The 16,557-nt window shown below is 47.7% G+C and overlaps 1 protein-coding gene across 2 annotated transcripts in view; it reads right to left on the minus strand.

Moving 5' to 3' along the window:
- Window positions 1-8,356, minus strand: part of COLQ (collagen like tail subunit of asymmetric acetylcholinesterase) — a 53,877-nt gene extending 45,521 nt beyond the window's left edge. For both annotated transcript variants that reach the window (XM_072944826.1, XM_072944950.1), the window contains exon 1: window positions 8,191-8,356. In XM_072944826.1, coding sequence (XP_072800927.1) covers window positions 8,191-8,296 — 106 coding nt within the window. In that variant the 5' untranslated portion in view covers window positions 8,297-8,356. The remainder of the gene's footprint in view (window positions 1-8,190) is intronic.
- Between the last annotated feature and the right edge of the window lie 8,201 nt (window positions 8,357-16,557).

Below are 16,557 nucleotides of genomic sequence, written 5' to 3' on the forward strand. Positions count from 1 at the left end.
CGGCAGGGAAACTGAGGCACTGAGCGGGCGATTTGCTTGCCTAGCATCACACAGCTAAGGGAAACACAAGATTTGGACCCAGGCAGCGTGGCACTAGATGTCCTACTCTGAACCACTAGGCTTTTCTGCCTCTACAACAATCTGGGGCTCAGAAAGTCCTGATTTAGAAATTTGGCCCTGGCACTATGTGACCTCAGGTAAGTGACTGCACCTCTCTGAATGTCAGTTCCCTCTTTGGTAAAATGCGGGTACTGATGTCTTGCGAAACTGTTGTGAAGATTAGAAGTCGGGTACATAAAGAGTCTAGCAAATAAACAGTGCTCCATGCAAGGTGCTTTACTGGTGTTCGTGGGGCTCCCTGAGCAACCGGACTGCAGCTCCGGGTGTGCTGAGCTGTAGCTGCCACTGCCCGGGAGGCGCGGCGGGCACGCAGCTGCAGCAGGGCCAGCGGAACCACGGCCGCTCCCTCAGCGCATCTACAGTGGATGCGCTGCTCCTCCCCCACCCCAACCCGTACCCTCAGCATCCCGCAGGCCCTGCGGGCTTCCAGCTCCAGCCACAGACACCACGTCCGAGGAAGTTGCTGGGGGCAGGGACGCCCCTGGAGCTGGGGGTCAGTATCCCAGCCCCCGTCTCCCTGGGGTCCCGAGTGGATCTGGGGCCGGCTGCCCACAGCAAGAATCTACTCATGAGCCCCCAGCCCCCCGACCCCAGGACTGGTGGTCTCCCTTCCCTGTCTCGGTTTCCTAGTGCCCTACTGGACCTTGAGAGCTTGTTTGGAGGTTCTAGCAGGGGAGCACAGCCATCTGTATGCCCTTGACCGAGAACAGCGGTCCTCCTCTGTTGGGGATGGTCATCCTCTTCCACGGAGCGCACAGCTTCATGGAGCAGTGAGGGAGGAAGGGGACACACACCCAGCCAGCGAGATCAGCCGAATCAACCCTGGCGATCAACGGGGTGACAGATGTTGCAGCCAGATCGGCCTCACATCCTTCCCAGTGCCCTACTGGAATCGCCTCCCAAACACACCACTTGCGCCCCAATCCTTGTCTCAAGGTCTGCTCCGGGAAGGGATCCAAATGATGACAGTATACTTGCCTGTGCCTTTGATCCTGACATCACTTCAAGGGAGCACTCGTGGGACACTTTACCCAGTGGGAAAGGCAACTGTGGGACACTGAATAATGGCCCCCAAGGAGGTTCACACCCTAATTCCTGGAATCCGTAAAGGTTACCTTATTTGACAAAAGGAGCTTTGCAAGTGTGATGAAATCAAGAAGTTTAGGGGAGATTATCCAGGTGGGTCCTACGTGTAATCACAAATGTCCTTATAAGAGAGAGGAAGAAAGAGACTGATACAGAAGGAGGTCATGTGACCACTGAGTGGCCACAGGAAACTAACACAGAAACTCAGGATACAGACTCGAGCAGTGGTCCTCAAAGTGTGGCCCATGGACCCGCTGCTTCAGCAGCAGCTGGGATCTTACAGAAATGCAAACTCAATTATCAGAGAAATGCAAATCCAAACCCAATGAGGTATCACCTCACACCAGTCAGAATGGCCACCATTAAAAAGTCTATAAATGACAAATGCTGGAGAGGCTGTGGAGAAAAGGGAACCCTCCTACACTGCTGGTGGGAATGTAGATTGATGCAGCCACTATGGAGACCAACATGGAGTTTCCTTAAAAAACTAAAAACAGTTACCATATGACCCAGCAATCCCAGTCCTGAGCATATATCTGGAGGAAACTCTAATTCAAAAAGACCACATGCACCCCAGTGTTCACAGCAGCCCTGTTTACAATAGTCGAGACATGGAAACAACCTAAGTGTCCACCGACAGATGACTGGATAAAGAAGATGTCACACACACACACACACACACACACACACACAGGAATATTACTCAACCGTGAAAAAGAATGAAATAATGCCACTTGCAGCAACATGGATGGACCTGGAGATTATCATACCAAGTGAAGTAAGTCAGGCAGAGAAAGACAAATATTATATGATATCATTTACATGTAGAATCTTAAAAAATGAGACAACTGAACTTATTTACAAAACAGAAACAGACTCAGAGACATAGAAAACAAACTTACTGTTACCAAAGAGGAAAAGGGAGAGGGATAAATTAGGAATCTGGGATTAGCAGATACAGATTACTATATATAAGATAGATAAACAACAAGGTCCTACTGTATAGCACAGGGAACTATATTCAATTTCTTGTAATAACCTATAATGGAAAAGGAAAAAAAAAGCAAACCCTGGGCCCTACCCCAGACCCACTGAATCAGAAATTCCGGGGGTGGGCCAGCAGTGTGTGTTTTTACAAACCTTCCGGGTGATTCTGGTGCTGGCTGCAATGGTTAACCAAGGCTAGACATTAGAATCCTGGAGAACCTTACACACTCCCAGTGCCCGGCCCCTTGCCCCAGAGATTCTGATGTCCTTGGTCTGTTCAGCTTAGACACTGGGCTCCTGTAAAGCATCCCAGAGGATTCTCGTGTGTCTCCAGGGCAGAGAACCAGTGCTGTAGTTGAGAACCACTGATCTAGAACATTAACTGTCCACCTAAGCTTTGCAGAGCTCGGGAATTCTGGGGAAATGCCCGAGACTGCTAAAGAAGGAGGCTGAGTCCAAACCAGCACGGCTTCCAGCCCCAGATGCCAAAAGCCACCTGTGCAGATCAGGCTAGACAGGCAGTGGTCACAAGCAAGGCAGTCCAGGCGTAAGATGAGAGGGTGCGGACTTGGAGCCGCTCTGTTCCAAACAGTCATCGCGGTATCAGGATGTGGGCCAGGACTGCCAGATTGTCCTGCTTTTTAAGAGCTTTTGGGTTTTTAAGAGACATCATAAATACATTTTTTTTAATGTCAAATCACTTGATTCTTAAATGTTAGCAACTAAGGCAATTAAAAACTTTTTCTCTCTCTCTGTCTCTTCTTTTTCCATCAACATGAAGGCTGACCTGGGCTCCCGGGCAGCTGGTTCTTGAGCTTTGGCTCCGCTGCAGGGGTCTTTTCGCCCCTCTGGCCTACCGGGCTCTTCTCAGGGTGATGACAGGAAATCCACATGGGCGAGATGCTTTCGTCTGCTCACTGCTGCATCCTGGTTCCAGGTACAGAGTTGGGACTTTGAGTGTTTGCTGAATGAATACACGCTCACAGCAATCCTGTGAGACTCTTATACCCATTTTACAGATGAGGGAATTGGGACTCACCGCAATTATGGTGCGAGCTTCCCACAATCACACAGTCAGGATTCTAACCCAAGACCCCTCACAGTAGGGACAACGGTGAAGAGGAAGCTGTGAGAAAGCTCGGCAAACAAAATGAGAGGTTTGGGGACACTTGGTACCAGTGATACAAGTAGCAGTTAAGGCGTGAACTGCATTTCAAGAAGATGGGACGCTGACCTGCCTGGGACTCCTGGGAGTCAGAGGGGCTTCTGGACCCTCTGGAGCTGTGTGGTTTTTTGCTTGGCTCTGGCAATGGTGGTTGTGGATCTGAGGAAAGCAGGCTGGGGTGTGGCGAATGACTGTGTCGGGGCCCGGCCTGGGTCTCTGAAGAGAGAGCGCCCCCGGCTCAAACCCACCCCTCTCTGAGCTGGAGAGGAGTCTACTGTTTCATCCAGAGGCTTGGGAGGGGTGAAATCAGCCAGCCAGGACCCCTGGAGGGCCCTCTAATTTAAGAACCTTCTCTGATTCTATTATCCAGAGGACATATCTGGAGCTAAATCGGAGGAGACGGCCGGGAAGTGCATTACGGAACATTAAACAAGAGCTGACCAGCATCAGATGCAAATAAATAGCTCATCATCTACTGCTGAGAACAGGATTGGTTCCCAAGTGGTGGCCTGGCTGGCTTCCCACCGGGGGTTGCAGGGCTGGACATCAGGTCCTGCAGGCCGCATCCCAGCACCCATGGAGAAGACTCTGGCATCCAGACAAACTCACAAGCTCCCACACGATCTCACTCTCCAGGACGGGATGTGGGTCTTCTTTCCACCTGGTCCTGAGCCCTGGCCCCACACATCCTCTGGAGAGTCCCTGCCTGCTTGAGAAATCCTGTGCTGGAAAAGGGAAGCCACATATGTCTGTGGGTATAGAGTCGCCTGGCTCACATCCCTAAAGAGAATGTCTGTGAAACAGTGTTCCTCTGACTCCAGGAAGCCTCATACCCCAAAATGCCCTGGTTGAAGCTCACCTACTAGAGCATCCTGTAACTTAGATCTTTGACTCCTGGTACGACACAAATATCTCCAAAGAAAGATAAGCGAGTACCCCTGGCAAGTCATGCACACTTTAGTATAAAGTAATCTTAGTCATTTGCTAAGAGCTTCGAGCACTGATATCCTGAGGAGAAGACAGGAGAGAATGGGGAAGAAAGAGCCTGCAATGGGTATTCGGAGGCCAGGGTGTGGGACTTTAAAAGCTAAGATCACTCTTCATCCATGGCCATAAACTGATTTGGTCTACATTGGTAAAAGCCGTGGACTTAGAGGACAGGATTCCAGTCTCCAGCTCTCCCACATATCAGCTGTGTAATGTTGGGTTAGCCACTTAACCTCTCTGAGCCTTCATTTCTTCATCTGAAAAGTAGGAGTGAGGCTACACCCACACCGGGGTGCTGTGAGAATTACACAGACTGGAGCATGTGGAAGGACTGTCCTTCCATATGAATTACTATCCTTGGGTCTGGGCCACCGCATTCCAGACATTGTGTAGCTCCAGAGCCATGTCTGTGGATGGATGTGGAGCTGAGTCAACCCGCGGAGCGCAGTGAGCCCAGCCAGGGCCCGCCAAACCCCGACCAGAACAGCGGACCCTGAGTGACCCACAAACACACGGAGTTCAGTAACAAGTAACTGTCATTAAGCCACTGAGTATTAGGGTGGTTTATCACCTGGCAATGGTTAGAACCATACACCACAGTTACGGCTCCTGACATTAAAAAATTTAGGGCCACATTCAACAGAAATGAATAAATCTGACACCTGTCTGCCTTCTTAGGTGAAATAAAGTGAACATAATTCAGTCTGACTCGGTCCTTCGTGCTCGCTGTAGTGCAAACCAGTCAATGTGCTGTACGTAAGTCGGAGATGCCCTTGGGGGGACGTACAGAACGGAGGCTCTGGAAAGAATTCCGATCCACTACCCTCTTAGATCGCAGAACTAGCCCTGGTTCTGTACCATTTTCCTGGTAATCTGTTTGACCAGCTGTCTTCTCTTAGCCAGCGGCCCCGTCCGCAGTCCGATGTGTTCCAGCTCAGTCACCACCCCTAGAACCCCGCTTTCTCAGCCCGTCAGGACCATGTCCCAAGCGCCAGTTCACAGGCTTGGAGGAGCAGCCTGCGCTGGTTTCTGTGTGTCGGATGCAGGTGCTTTAGTGCTGGGCCCTTTCATGCTTTCTGCTCCCTCCGCGTCCTCTCAGGGGCCCGGCAGTGGGGGCTGCCAGGTAACGACCATCTGCTCCGGGTCACCGCGCTGTGTCCAGCCTTGCTGGGATCCAGTCTTTCCTGAAGAGAGTGAAGGAAGGGACCAGCCTGTGGGCCCGGAGAGCTCTTCCTCCGTCAGGGCAGCCTCGGGGGCAGTCTGTGTTTGGACAGCGCGCAGCGGGCACTTACCAGGGGCACGTGGGAGGAACGAAAAGATTTCCTGGCGGCGCTTCTGCTGTGCGCACAGCCTTGTCTTCTTCAAAAGAGTAAGAACCTACAAGCTTCTGGACACAGATGACTTCACATCAAATTGTTGGAAAATATTTTCAAAGGATACAGTTCTCCTGTGTTAAGGGACAGTTCCGGCTCCAGGGCGTGTGTTTATTTCTGAGCTGTGCTATCAGGGAGCCTGGCGACTAGAGGAAGGGGACAGGGCAGAGGGACTCCACACGACAAAGCAGATGGTCCATGCTCTGTTGAGCTGACACCTTGGTGACTCCCACCAGATCTACACCACTGTTTTAGCAAATGTCTAAAGACCACACGCCCAACCAGATCTGGGTTTAGCAATTCCAGAGGAAGTGCCTGTGGATGGGTGGACTGGCTCTTCTAAGTTCCCGCTCCTTCCCCCTTCACTCTGCCCCCACCCCGCCCAGGCCGACCCCCATGACTCCCGGCTTCGGGCTGGGTTTGGCCCATGGGAAGCACTGCCCATGGTGGTTGGGCTGGAGGAGAGAGCGGTTGGGTTATTTCTTCTGCACACTCTTTGCTTTGGGTCCCTCCGAGATCAGAGCACCTGCTCAGCGGCCCCTCCTCCAAGGTCCCAAATCTCCCGGGATCCACTTCCCCACTTTTCCCTCTTGTCTCCTCAAGCATAGGGGTGGTAATGGGTCCGAGGTGGCTAATTTCTCAACCTCTCTCCTTGTTTCCCTTAACCCCACCCGCACCTCAGAAATGATGCCTTCATTCAAGTCTTTTTTTGAACCATCTGAGTTGCTTCTTTTTCCTGCTGTTACACTGATTGCTACAGTCTGCACCAAGTCTCACCCAAGAGAGGTCTAAGCTATGCCAGGGCGCTCTCAAGGGCAAGGAGTTCAAAGAAAATCAGAGGTCCTTCTCTCTCTAGCTTTCAGAACCCATTAGCCATGTTGGCTGTATCGAAATTAAGTGATACAGGGAACTATATTCAACAGCTTTTAATAACCTATGATGGAAAAAAGAATATATATGTATGTATGAATAACCTAATCACTATGCTGTACCCCAGATTGTAAATCAACTGCACTGCAATAAAAATAAATTAATTAATTAAGTGATACAAAATGATGGGAAACTCCAATCTACAGAGAAGTTTTCAACCCTGCATTCACTCATCCATTCACCGAACATTTGGGGGGCACCGACCTTGTGCCAGGCACCGTTCTTTCCCTGGGAAAGCAGTGATAATGTCCAAGACAGACGCAGTCCCTGCCCACAGGGTGCTTACAGTCTAACGCCGAGTACCTCTGCGAAGTCAGGCTGCCCCCCGGGGCAGGGCTAGACCCAGACCCTGTTTCTCTCCATCCTGAGCCTTCAGCAGATTCTCAAAGGAATCCATGACCCAAAGTTAAGAGCCACCAAGTTAGACCAAATTAACTATCCGGCTTCCCCGTCAAATAGAGGAATCATGACCCACTCACTCCCAGAAGAAGCCTGAAGCTCTCAACTGGATTTGGGTGGCACCAGCCCCTACCTTCCCCGCCCCCTGTTCCCCACAAATTCCCTCCCCTCTTCCAGCTCCCCCTTTCCCTGCCCTTCTCCCTCAGGCCACAAGTGCGGGCAGGGCAACGTGTCAGGGGGCTGTTCTATGAATGGAGAGGGTTGGGGCCTGGGTTCACGGCTGTGCCCTCCCTCCCGGACAGCCTGAGCTTTTAGAAAAGGTGGCAAGAGTGAAATTCTGCCTCATTTACAGTATTTCTGAGATTCGTTTTTCTGGGGAGAGCCAGGGGTGACTGAGGCAAATTGAGGAGGGCGGTGAGGAGACAAGAGGCAAAGCCTGGGGTCTGCCTGCCTCCCTCAAGCCCTCAGGAAGCATCTGAGTCTCCTCAGAAAGGTTTAGACAGGCCAGGCTAGTAACCCAATACTTCCCCTGCCCGGGGTGGGACGGGACAAGGGCAGTTGCCCTGGAAGAGACTGCCAGGCGGGGCGGAAAGAGCCCCCTGCGCTGCCCCCAGCTCCAGGACTGACTCTGCTCAGCAGCCCCCTCCCCTCTCCCCAGCAAGCCCCCTTCTCCCTTCCCATCTGAGGCTGAAGCGAAGCCCACCCCAGGGAGAAAGCACAGCAGGGAGCAGAGGGGACCTGGTCCTGAGGCTGCAGCGGGGGGTGGGGGCGGTTGGTGCCATGCCCCAGGAGAACGTAGGGGACTGCTCGCTGCAGAGCATCCCTGTGAGCCGAGCCCCCAAGGGGTCAGGGCTGTATTTACAGAAACGTCTGGACTCACTGCCCTCTGACATGCATTCCCCTCTGTCTCCACTGCCCCCAGTTCCCAACCAAAATGCAACCAGGCAGCAAGTGGGGAGAAGACACAAGTCGGTAAAGGGTCTCTGGCTTTGATGAGCAGGAGGCTGCCCGGTGGCCGGCTCCCCCCGGCCTCCCTCCAGCAAGACTGGGAAGGGAAAAACATAAGGATGTGCTGGGAACAGTCCGCTCTCCTCCCCGCCCACCCAGACCGGCGGAACAGGGGGGGTCGTGGTCGTCCTTTACCTGCTGGAATGGGGAGCACGCTGTTGATGAAGGTGGGCTGAGACACGATGAGGCGGAAGAAAAGCTGAAGATAAATCCCCCGAGCCACCGGGCTCAGGACAACCATGCTGGCTGCTGCGGGCTGCAAAGTGTCAAGTTCTCCCGGCAGGGCTGAGAGGAGCCTCCCTTATCTCTGCCCCGTCTTCCTCAAGCTGTGTGCCTCCCTCTCTCCCCCCTCTTCCCTCCCTCCCTCCCCGCCTCCCTCCCCCATGCCTTTACCAAGAAAGAATGCCAACCATTTCCCACTAAACCTGCCCCGTACTACACAGGGTTATATTTATCTTAAGCACTGGACCAAATGCCCACATTAAAATTAAGATGTCCAATTTTTTTTGAGACTGAAGTGGCCATTGAAGAGGTGATAAAAAAAAAGGCAGCCAAATCTCAAATGTCCACCAGAAGCAGTCCTAGTGGGTTCTCCACCCGTGCCTACCCACTTCCAACCGAGGTGTTCAAATTCCCTGGATTCAAAGTGCATTTCCGTGGAGACAAATCCTTCTGCTGTCAGTCTGTGACACTTTTACCCACCAGGTGACAAATGTAAAGTTGCCCCCGGATTTTTTTTTCCTTTAATCATCCAGTAAAAAGCAAGGATGAGGGTGGAGAAGAGTTTCTATTTTTCAAAACATCTTTCTCCGAAAAAAAGTGGTTATTCTCTCTCCAGAAGCCGTAACCTTTTATCCCACATGCAAAGCAAAATAAATGGAAAGATTTAATGGATTGGAAAGTGATTATTGATCAAACTACATCTGGGAAATAACATCACTAACTTGACCTTTGGCTAGACGAAATTCTTCAAACAAAAAGATATTCTTTGGGAGGGTGTAGCTCAGTGGTAGAGCACGTGTTTAGCATGCACGAGGTCCTGGGTTCAATCCCCAGCATCTCCATTTAAAGAAACAAACAAAGACAAGGAAAACAAAACTTAAAAAAAAAAGATATTCTTAAATGAATGACTACCTCTTTTAAGCTTTTAAAGCCTGCTATGGAGATCCTTAGATTACTAAAATAATCAACATAATAATCCACAGAGTTGTCCATTTTGCTTTAATTTGTATAACATACACCCAGCACTCATGGGAGATAATTCAGAAACGAGGTGGTAGGCCTGGACTCAGGTCCAGCAGCTGATCCTCCTTCTTGGGGAAGGTGGGGCTGGGTGACAAAAGAGGATGAAGGGACACCCACAGGTCCAACACCAGAGGGGCTGCACTCCAGCTCTGTGGTGACCGTGACAAGATGTTCGATTTCTCCAAGCCTGTTTTCTCATACAATGGAGGCATTTCCCTTTAAAGGTTTGTCAGAAAGCTGCAATGAGGCAACATGTGATGAATCACACATGAATTGAAATCTGTGTACAGAGATGCAGAAATGAGACCCGGGAGCCATGGTACATGGCTGCAGAGGTGGCCCCCAACATCTCCCCAACCTGTGTGAGCGCCACCCTTCCCAGAGAGAAGGGGTCTGTGTTCCTTCCCGTCGAGTCTGGCTGGCCTTGTGATGAGCTTTGACCAACAGGATGCGGTGAGGAGACACTGTACCACTTCTAGACCTAGACCTTAACCAGCTGGCAGCTTCTGCTTTTGCCTTCTCTTGGAAACCAGTCTCCACGTGGGGAAAGCAGCCAGCCCTGGCTGTCTGGCCATCTCAGAGGAGGCCCTGCACATGAGAATGAGGCCACTTTGGATCACCCAGCCTCGTTCAGGTCTCCAGATGACAGCCACAGAAGTGAGCCCAGGTGACACCAGCTGAAGAACCGCCCAGATGAACCAGCCCAAATTGCAGATTCGTGCGCAAATTAGATGGCTGCTGTTTTTGCCTGCAGTGTCCTGAGGCCACTAGGTTTTAAGATGATTTGTTATGCAGCAACAGCTAACTGATACAGGATTTATAAGAAAAGCATGAAGAATACATGTGAGTTACATGCAAAATCAACAGGACAGCTTAGAGAGGGGATACCCCACATCACTGTTCCCAAAATGTTTAGCAGAAGGATCTGTGATGGTTGGCCAAGCCTAACCAGGAAATTCTCAGGCTTCTTCTTGTTAACTCTGGAAACCTCCAGTCCCAGCACTGGGCTCTGAGAAGCCTGGAGAAGGTGCAGTCTACGTAGGGGAAGGTGACCCTCGAGGAACTTGGTGTCAGAATCTAAACTTTCACTGTCCCTGAGAAACCAGAGGTATTTCTCCCTTCCTTCAGCACATGAACTCCATCACTGACCGTGCAGTTGGCACAGACAATGTCACTAAGTCCTGCCTGTGACACCTGCTGCTGTTGTTTTTGAGCTGCTTCTAAACCACCTTCTGTTGCTATTTAATCTGTGTTAATGTCCCTGAAGATGGGGGCATATCCCAGAGCTCTGTGCATCCCCACTGCCCCCAAGACCACCCTTGTCAACTAACAGATCCTCAACAATGTCGGTTAATTTGATCCAATCACACCTTTGTAGGATTGAAAGAAAAGAAAGTGGCAAAAGTGACATAACTTTATGCCCCAGCCATACAGAGCAACAGGCATTTCCCAGCAGCATTTGCACATGCAGCCAGCTGGCCAGGGCCTGGCACCAGGGAGGGCTGGGTGAGGGTGGTCCACGTGGACAGTGGCCTGTATGATGGAGGCTGAATGTACACATTCAGGCCTCTAGGGATTGAGTCATCACTGATGTAGAGTTACCACAGGAACCTCTCCCCTCTGGGGAGGCCCCAGCACACAGGTATTCATAAGCCCTCAATATTTATTAAACAGTTTCTTGTAAATTTCCATTTCCCATGGACCATGTATTTTATGAGCCTATTTCTTATGAGGTGACCCTAAATGACCGGGGCAGAAATTATCATCTCTCTTCAAACCCTCCTGGAAGAGCTCTAAATCTTTCAGAATCTAATAACACAGGCTATTAGATTTTTCCAGAAGGAAATTATTTGAGATCTGTGAAAGGCTTACACCGATAAAGACAAAGTTAGAGCCATCCCTCCCAGGCCTTGTAAGTGGGGGTGTATCCTGAAAAACAATCTGGGGTACCCAGTAGCACTGTGCCATTTTATGCAGAGAGTCCACAGAAATACTCACTTGACTGCCCAGAGGTTTACATGCAAGGATATTCATTATAGCCTTTGATCTGAAACAGCCTAACTTTCACTCCATTCAATGAAACATTATACAGTCATTACAAAGAATAAGGCAGTCACTGCAATGAATGATGCTGGAAAGTTAGTCTTACACGTGCAAAACAAGCAAAAATGAACCTTAACCCTTACACTGCCCCCTACATAGAAATTAGCTCAAAGTAGATCATAGGCCTAAATGTAAGAGCTTAAACTATTAAACTTCTAGAAGAAAACAGGAGAAAATCTTAATGACCTTGGGTTAGGCAAAATCATCTCTTTTGAAGACACATGTATCCCAGTGTTCACAGCAGCACTATTTACAATAGCCAAGATAGGAAAGCAACCTAAATGTACATAAACAGATGTCTGGATAAAGAAGATGTGATATATTTATACAATGGAATACTGCTCTGCTATGAAAAAGAATAAAATAATGCTGTTTGCAGCAGCATGATGGACCTGGAGATTATCATACTAAGCGAAGTAAATCAAAAAAAGAAAGACAAAAATCACAAGATATCACTTATATGTGGAATCTAAGAGACAAATGAACTTATTTACAGAAGAGAAACAGACTCACATAGAAAACAAACTTAAGGTTACCAAAGGGGAAAGGTGGGAAGAGATAAATTAGGAGTCTGGGATTTGCAGACACTAACTGCTATACATAAAACAGATAAACAACAAGGTCCTACTATATAGCCAAGGGAACTATATTCAATATCCTGTAAAAAACCATAATGGAAAAATCTGAGAAAGAATATATATATGAATATATATATATATATATATATATATATGAATCACTTTGCTGTACACCAGAAATTAACACAACATTGTAAATCAACTCTACTTCAATAAAAAATAAAAATGTCTCTTCTTATATGAAAAAAATTTAATTAAAGTTATATATATTTAAGGTCTGCAACATGATTTTTTGATGTACATATACATTGTGAAATGATTACTGCAGTGAAGCTAATTAACATTTTCATTGCCTCACATGGTTATTTTTTTTCCAGTGAGAACACTTAAGAAGTATTCTCATAGAAAATTTCAAGTATACAACACAGTATTATCAACTACAGTCACCATGCTGTACATTAGCTCTCTAGAACTTATTCATCCTCTGTATCCAAAACTTTGTACACTTTGATCAACATCTCCCTATCCCCTTACCACTAGTAACCATCATTTTATTCTCTGCTTCTATGAAAAAAGATTTTTTAAATAGGGCACAAAAAGCAAACAGGAAGAGAATAAAATGTTTAACTGGACTCATCAAAATTTTAAAAAGTCTGCTCTTCGAAAGACAATGCTAAATTGAAAAGACAAGGCAAAGACTAGAAGAAAATACTTGCAAAACACATATATAAGGAGTTGTATTCAAAATATATAAAGAACTGCTACAACTCAATCATAATGAAACAACCCAATTAAAATAAACGGGCAAAAGGTGTGAATGGATGCTTTACCAAAGAAGATACATGAATGGCCAACAAGCACATGAAAACATACTCAATGTCATTAGTCATTAAGACAATGTAAATGAAGACTACAGTGAAATCCACGACATACTACTAGAATGGCTAAAATTAACAGGACTGACAATCTCAAGTGTCGGCGAGCATGTGGAGCAGCAGGAACTCTGAGATGTTGCCAGTGGGAATGCAAAGTGGTACATTCACTTTGGGAAACAGTTTGGCAGATTCTTATAAAGTTAAACATATGCTTACTATACCACCCACTCTGGTATTTCTCTGAGAGAAGTGAAACATATTTCCCCCGGAAGACTTGTCCATGAATGCTCATAACCACTTTATTTGTAATAACCCCAAACTAGAAACAATGCAAATGGCCATTATTGGGTGGAGCTAAACAAGCTGTGTGCAAGGCAGCAGCCATCCGCGGTCATGTGTCATGAGCTGCAGAACAAGGGACACAGCTGAATCTCCAACGCATCGTGCAAAGTGGAAGGAGCCAACACAGAACACTAATCCTGCACGATTGCGTGTGCATGGCGTTCTAGGGAAGAGAAAACTCCAGGGATGAAGACCAGAACAGTGGCTGCTGGGCAGGAGGGCTGTGAGAAGAAGGCTGACTGCAAGGGGGCCTTTGCAGGCAATGGCAGTGTCTCTGTCTTGATGGAATGGCTGTTTGTCTGCTGTATCAAAACTCACCAAACTGCACTCTGAGAAAGGGTGTGTTTTACTTCATGTAAATTTCCCTCAATACACTTGACTTTAAGGAAATGAGAAAAAGAGAGTTCCTATTTCTGCACAGACATAGACGCTAGTCTGTGGAATTCTGTTGAGTGGAATTGGAAAGTTGCACTGCGTCTGACCAAACATCTGAACAGACGAGCAAGTCTACTTATCAACTGTTGGCACGCACAGAGAAAGATCTAGAACAACGCACACAACACACTTGGTAGGTGGAAGTGTGTGGGCAGAGGGGAGAAAAAGGGGAACTTTCCTTTTAAACCTTATACAAGCAATACTTTCGTAACCTCCTTACATCTTTTATACCTTCTCCTACCTTTTCAAGCTGACACAAATAATATTCATATTAGTGGCAATTTTTACAGTAAGCATTACCTAATCTGTAATTTAAAAATGAAAGGATTTTTTTTAAACAAAATGAAATTCTCAGCCACCTTAGGAATATGGAAGAAGGAAGAAAGGGAAAAGGCGTCTTCCTGCACATCTGAGGTCCGACAAGTCCTTGTCGCGGTGCTGAGGGGAGCAGACAGACCATTACCAACTGGTCCTGGCAGAGGACAGAGCCCTGAGACTGGTGTTTCTGGCCCAGAATTAAGGACGACTCAGTCACACCGAGGCCCCGGCCACCTCAGCAGCAGGACGCAGACAAGACGGGGCAGCTGGAAGCCCGGGAAATACCCCCTCACCGTCCTGCCCCTGCAACTCAGGCTAAAGTCAGAGCCAGAACTGATGGAGCCTCTCAGGTCAAGGAAAGCTCGGCTAGGAACCAGAAGGACTACGGAGCCTCATCGGAGCCGCCCCGGCTGTGAGCATCTGGTCCTTCTCCAGGCAGGAGACGGCTGTCCTCACTTTCGGAGAAGAGACTTCCCCTGGGCTGGCCTCGGGCCACCTGGAGTAAATCACAAGAGTGATAATAACCTTACCCAATACAGCCTTTCCCATACTGGGCAGGAGGGGCACCCGTTCTAAAAGATACTGTTTTTAAAAAGCGGAGGAGTTCATATAAATTGAGAGAGACAGCCTGCCGTGTGACCCTCTGGGACATTTGCAGTACGTGTCAGCACACCAAAGCCCCTGGGAAGTCCTGCAGCACAGAGACCCATTTACTTTTTGCTTTTTCCCCTAAACAGCAGTTGACTCCAAACCCATTTTAATGTCATTCCGATTATTTAATCCTCTCCCTTTTCTTGTCTATGTTTTGTGTAACAAACATGTCATCGGTCTGCTGAATAAGTAATTGCTATTTAGGGCTTTACTTTTTAAAAACTCCTTCTTAACATTTTCCTTTTCGTTTGATGTCCACAAGGGAAGGCAGCAGGACTAGACTGGTAATGCCCTCTTACAGATGAGAAAACTGCAGCCTAGGGGAGGCTCCAGGGACAACAGAAATTCAGGTCACTGTCTGGCAGGTGAGCGATTACTGGCGAGAGTGCACCCTGAACCCCAGCCAGAGGCCAGGGGGCTCCCCAGGGGAATATCAGCCAACCTCGTCTCTGCCTAAAACCAGACTCGGAAATTCTGTGAGTCCAAGAAGCGCTCAGCTAGGAAGAGGGGGATCCACATTCTTGGTGGGGAAACAGGAAAGTCACGTCTTTAAGACAGGAAGCCAGGGAGGCTGGCGATGTCAGAGGAGGCCCCCGAATGGTTCATGATAACCACGATCGATGGTTCTTGAACTGAAGCCCGCAGCCAGGAAGGGCATCCTGAATCCCTCGCAGAGCATTTTCAAATGTTATGTTTCAAGAATCATAGAAATAAAAGAGCTTAAAATAACTGTTGAGCCACCAAGGGGCAGAGCAGATCTCAGCCTCCCTCTCACAGGTGGGGGTTCTGGGTCTGCCCCAGGGTTCCCCCCGGGTGAACCCCAGAAAAGCGTGGTCCACATTCACCTAATGCCCCTTGACATTTGAAATGGAGGAGAGGTTGAAGTTTCGGTGCAGACTAGGGTGGGCTTTCTAAAGCCTGAAAAGGACAGTCGGTTTTTACCTGAAACTGACCCCAAAGCTATGATTCCTGTTTGAACTATTGCCTGAGATCTGTGAAAGGGGGATGTGACAGAACCTTGTTTAAGAGCCTAAAACTCTCAATAAACCAGTTATTAGTACTTAGTATTTCTCATCCCTTTGGTTTCTTACATCTTTTAATAACCCCTCAAACACCACAAATTCAGATCTTTCATCTTTTCCCACAATACAAGGGTCAATCCAAAGCGTTCTCTTAATTGAGTTTTCCCCTTGGAATAAAATTTTATATCTCACCTGATTTTACCAGCATTCCACAGAAAACCTCAAACCTCTAACCAAGCACTTTCGAAAACAGATGTTAAAATAAAGGCCATGCGGGACCGTATATGACAAGCCCACAGCTACCATTATACCAAATGGTGAAAAGCTGGAAGTCTTTCCTCTAAGATCAGGCACAAGACCAGGGCGCCCACCCCCATCATTTGTATTCAGTACAGTACTAGAAGTTCTAGCCAGAGTACTTAGGCAGGAAAAAGAAATAAAAGGCATCTAAATTGGAAAAAAAAAAGAAATAATTGCAGATAACATGATATTATATATAGAACACAAACAAGCTATTAGAACTAATTCACAAATTTACTAAAAATAAATTCAGTAAAGTTGCAGGATACAAATCAACACAGAAAAATCTCTTGTCTTTTTATGTGTTAACAATGAACTATCTGAAAAAGAAATTAAGAAACCAATTTCATTTTCAATAGCATCAAATAAAATGCTGAGTAATAAACATAACCAAGGAGATGAGATCTGTACACTGAAAACTATAAAACACTGGTGAAAGAAATTGAAGAAGACACATACAAATGGAAAGATACCTTGTTTCATCGATTGGAAGAATTCATATTGTTAAAATGCCCATGCTACCCTAGGTCACCTAAAGATTCAGTGCAATCCCTACCAAGATTCCAAAAGACGGTTTTAAGGAGAAGCAGGAAAAAAAAATCCTAAAATTTATATGAGCCACAAAAGACCCTG

The sequence above is a fragment of the Vicugna pacos genome, chromosome 1 (assembly GCF_048564905.1).
Source record: "Vicugna pacos chromosome 1, VicPac4, whole genome shotgun sequence".
Taxonomy (NCBI): domain Eukaryota; kingdom Metazoa; phylum Chordata; class Mammalia; order Artiodactyla; family Camelidae; genus Vicugna; species Vicugna pacos.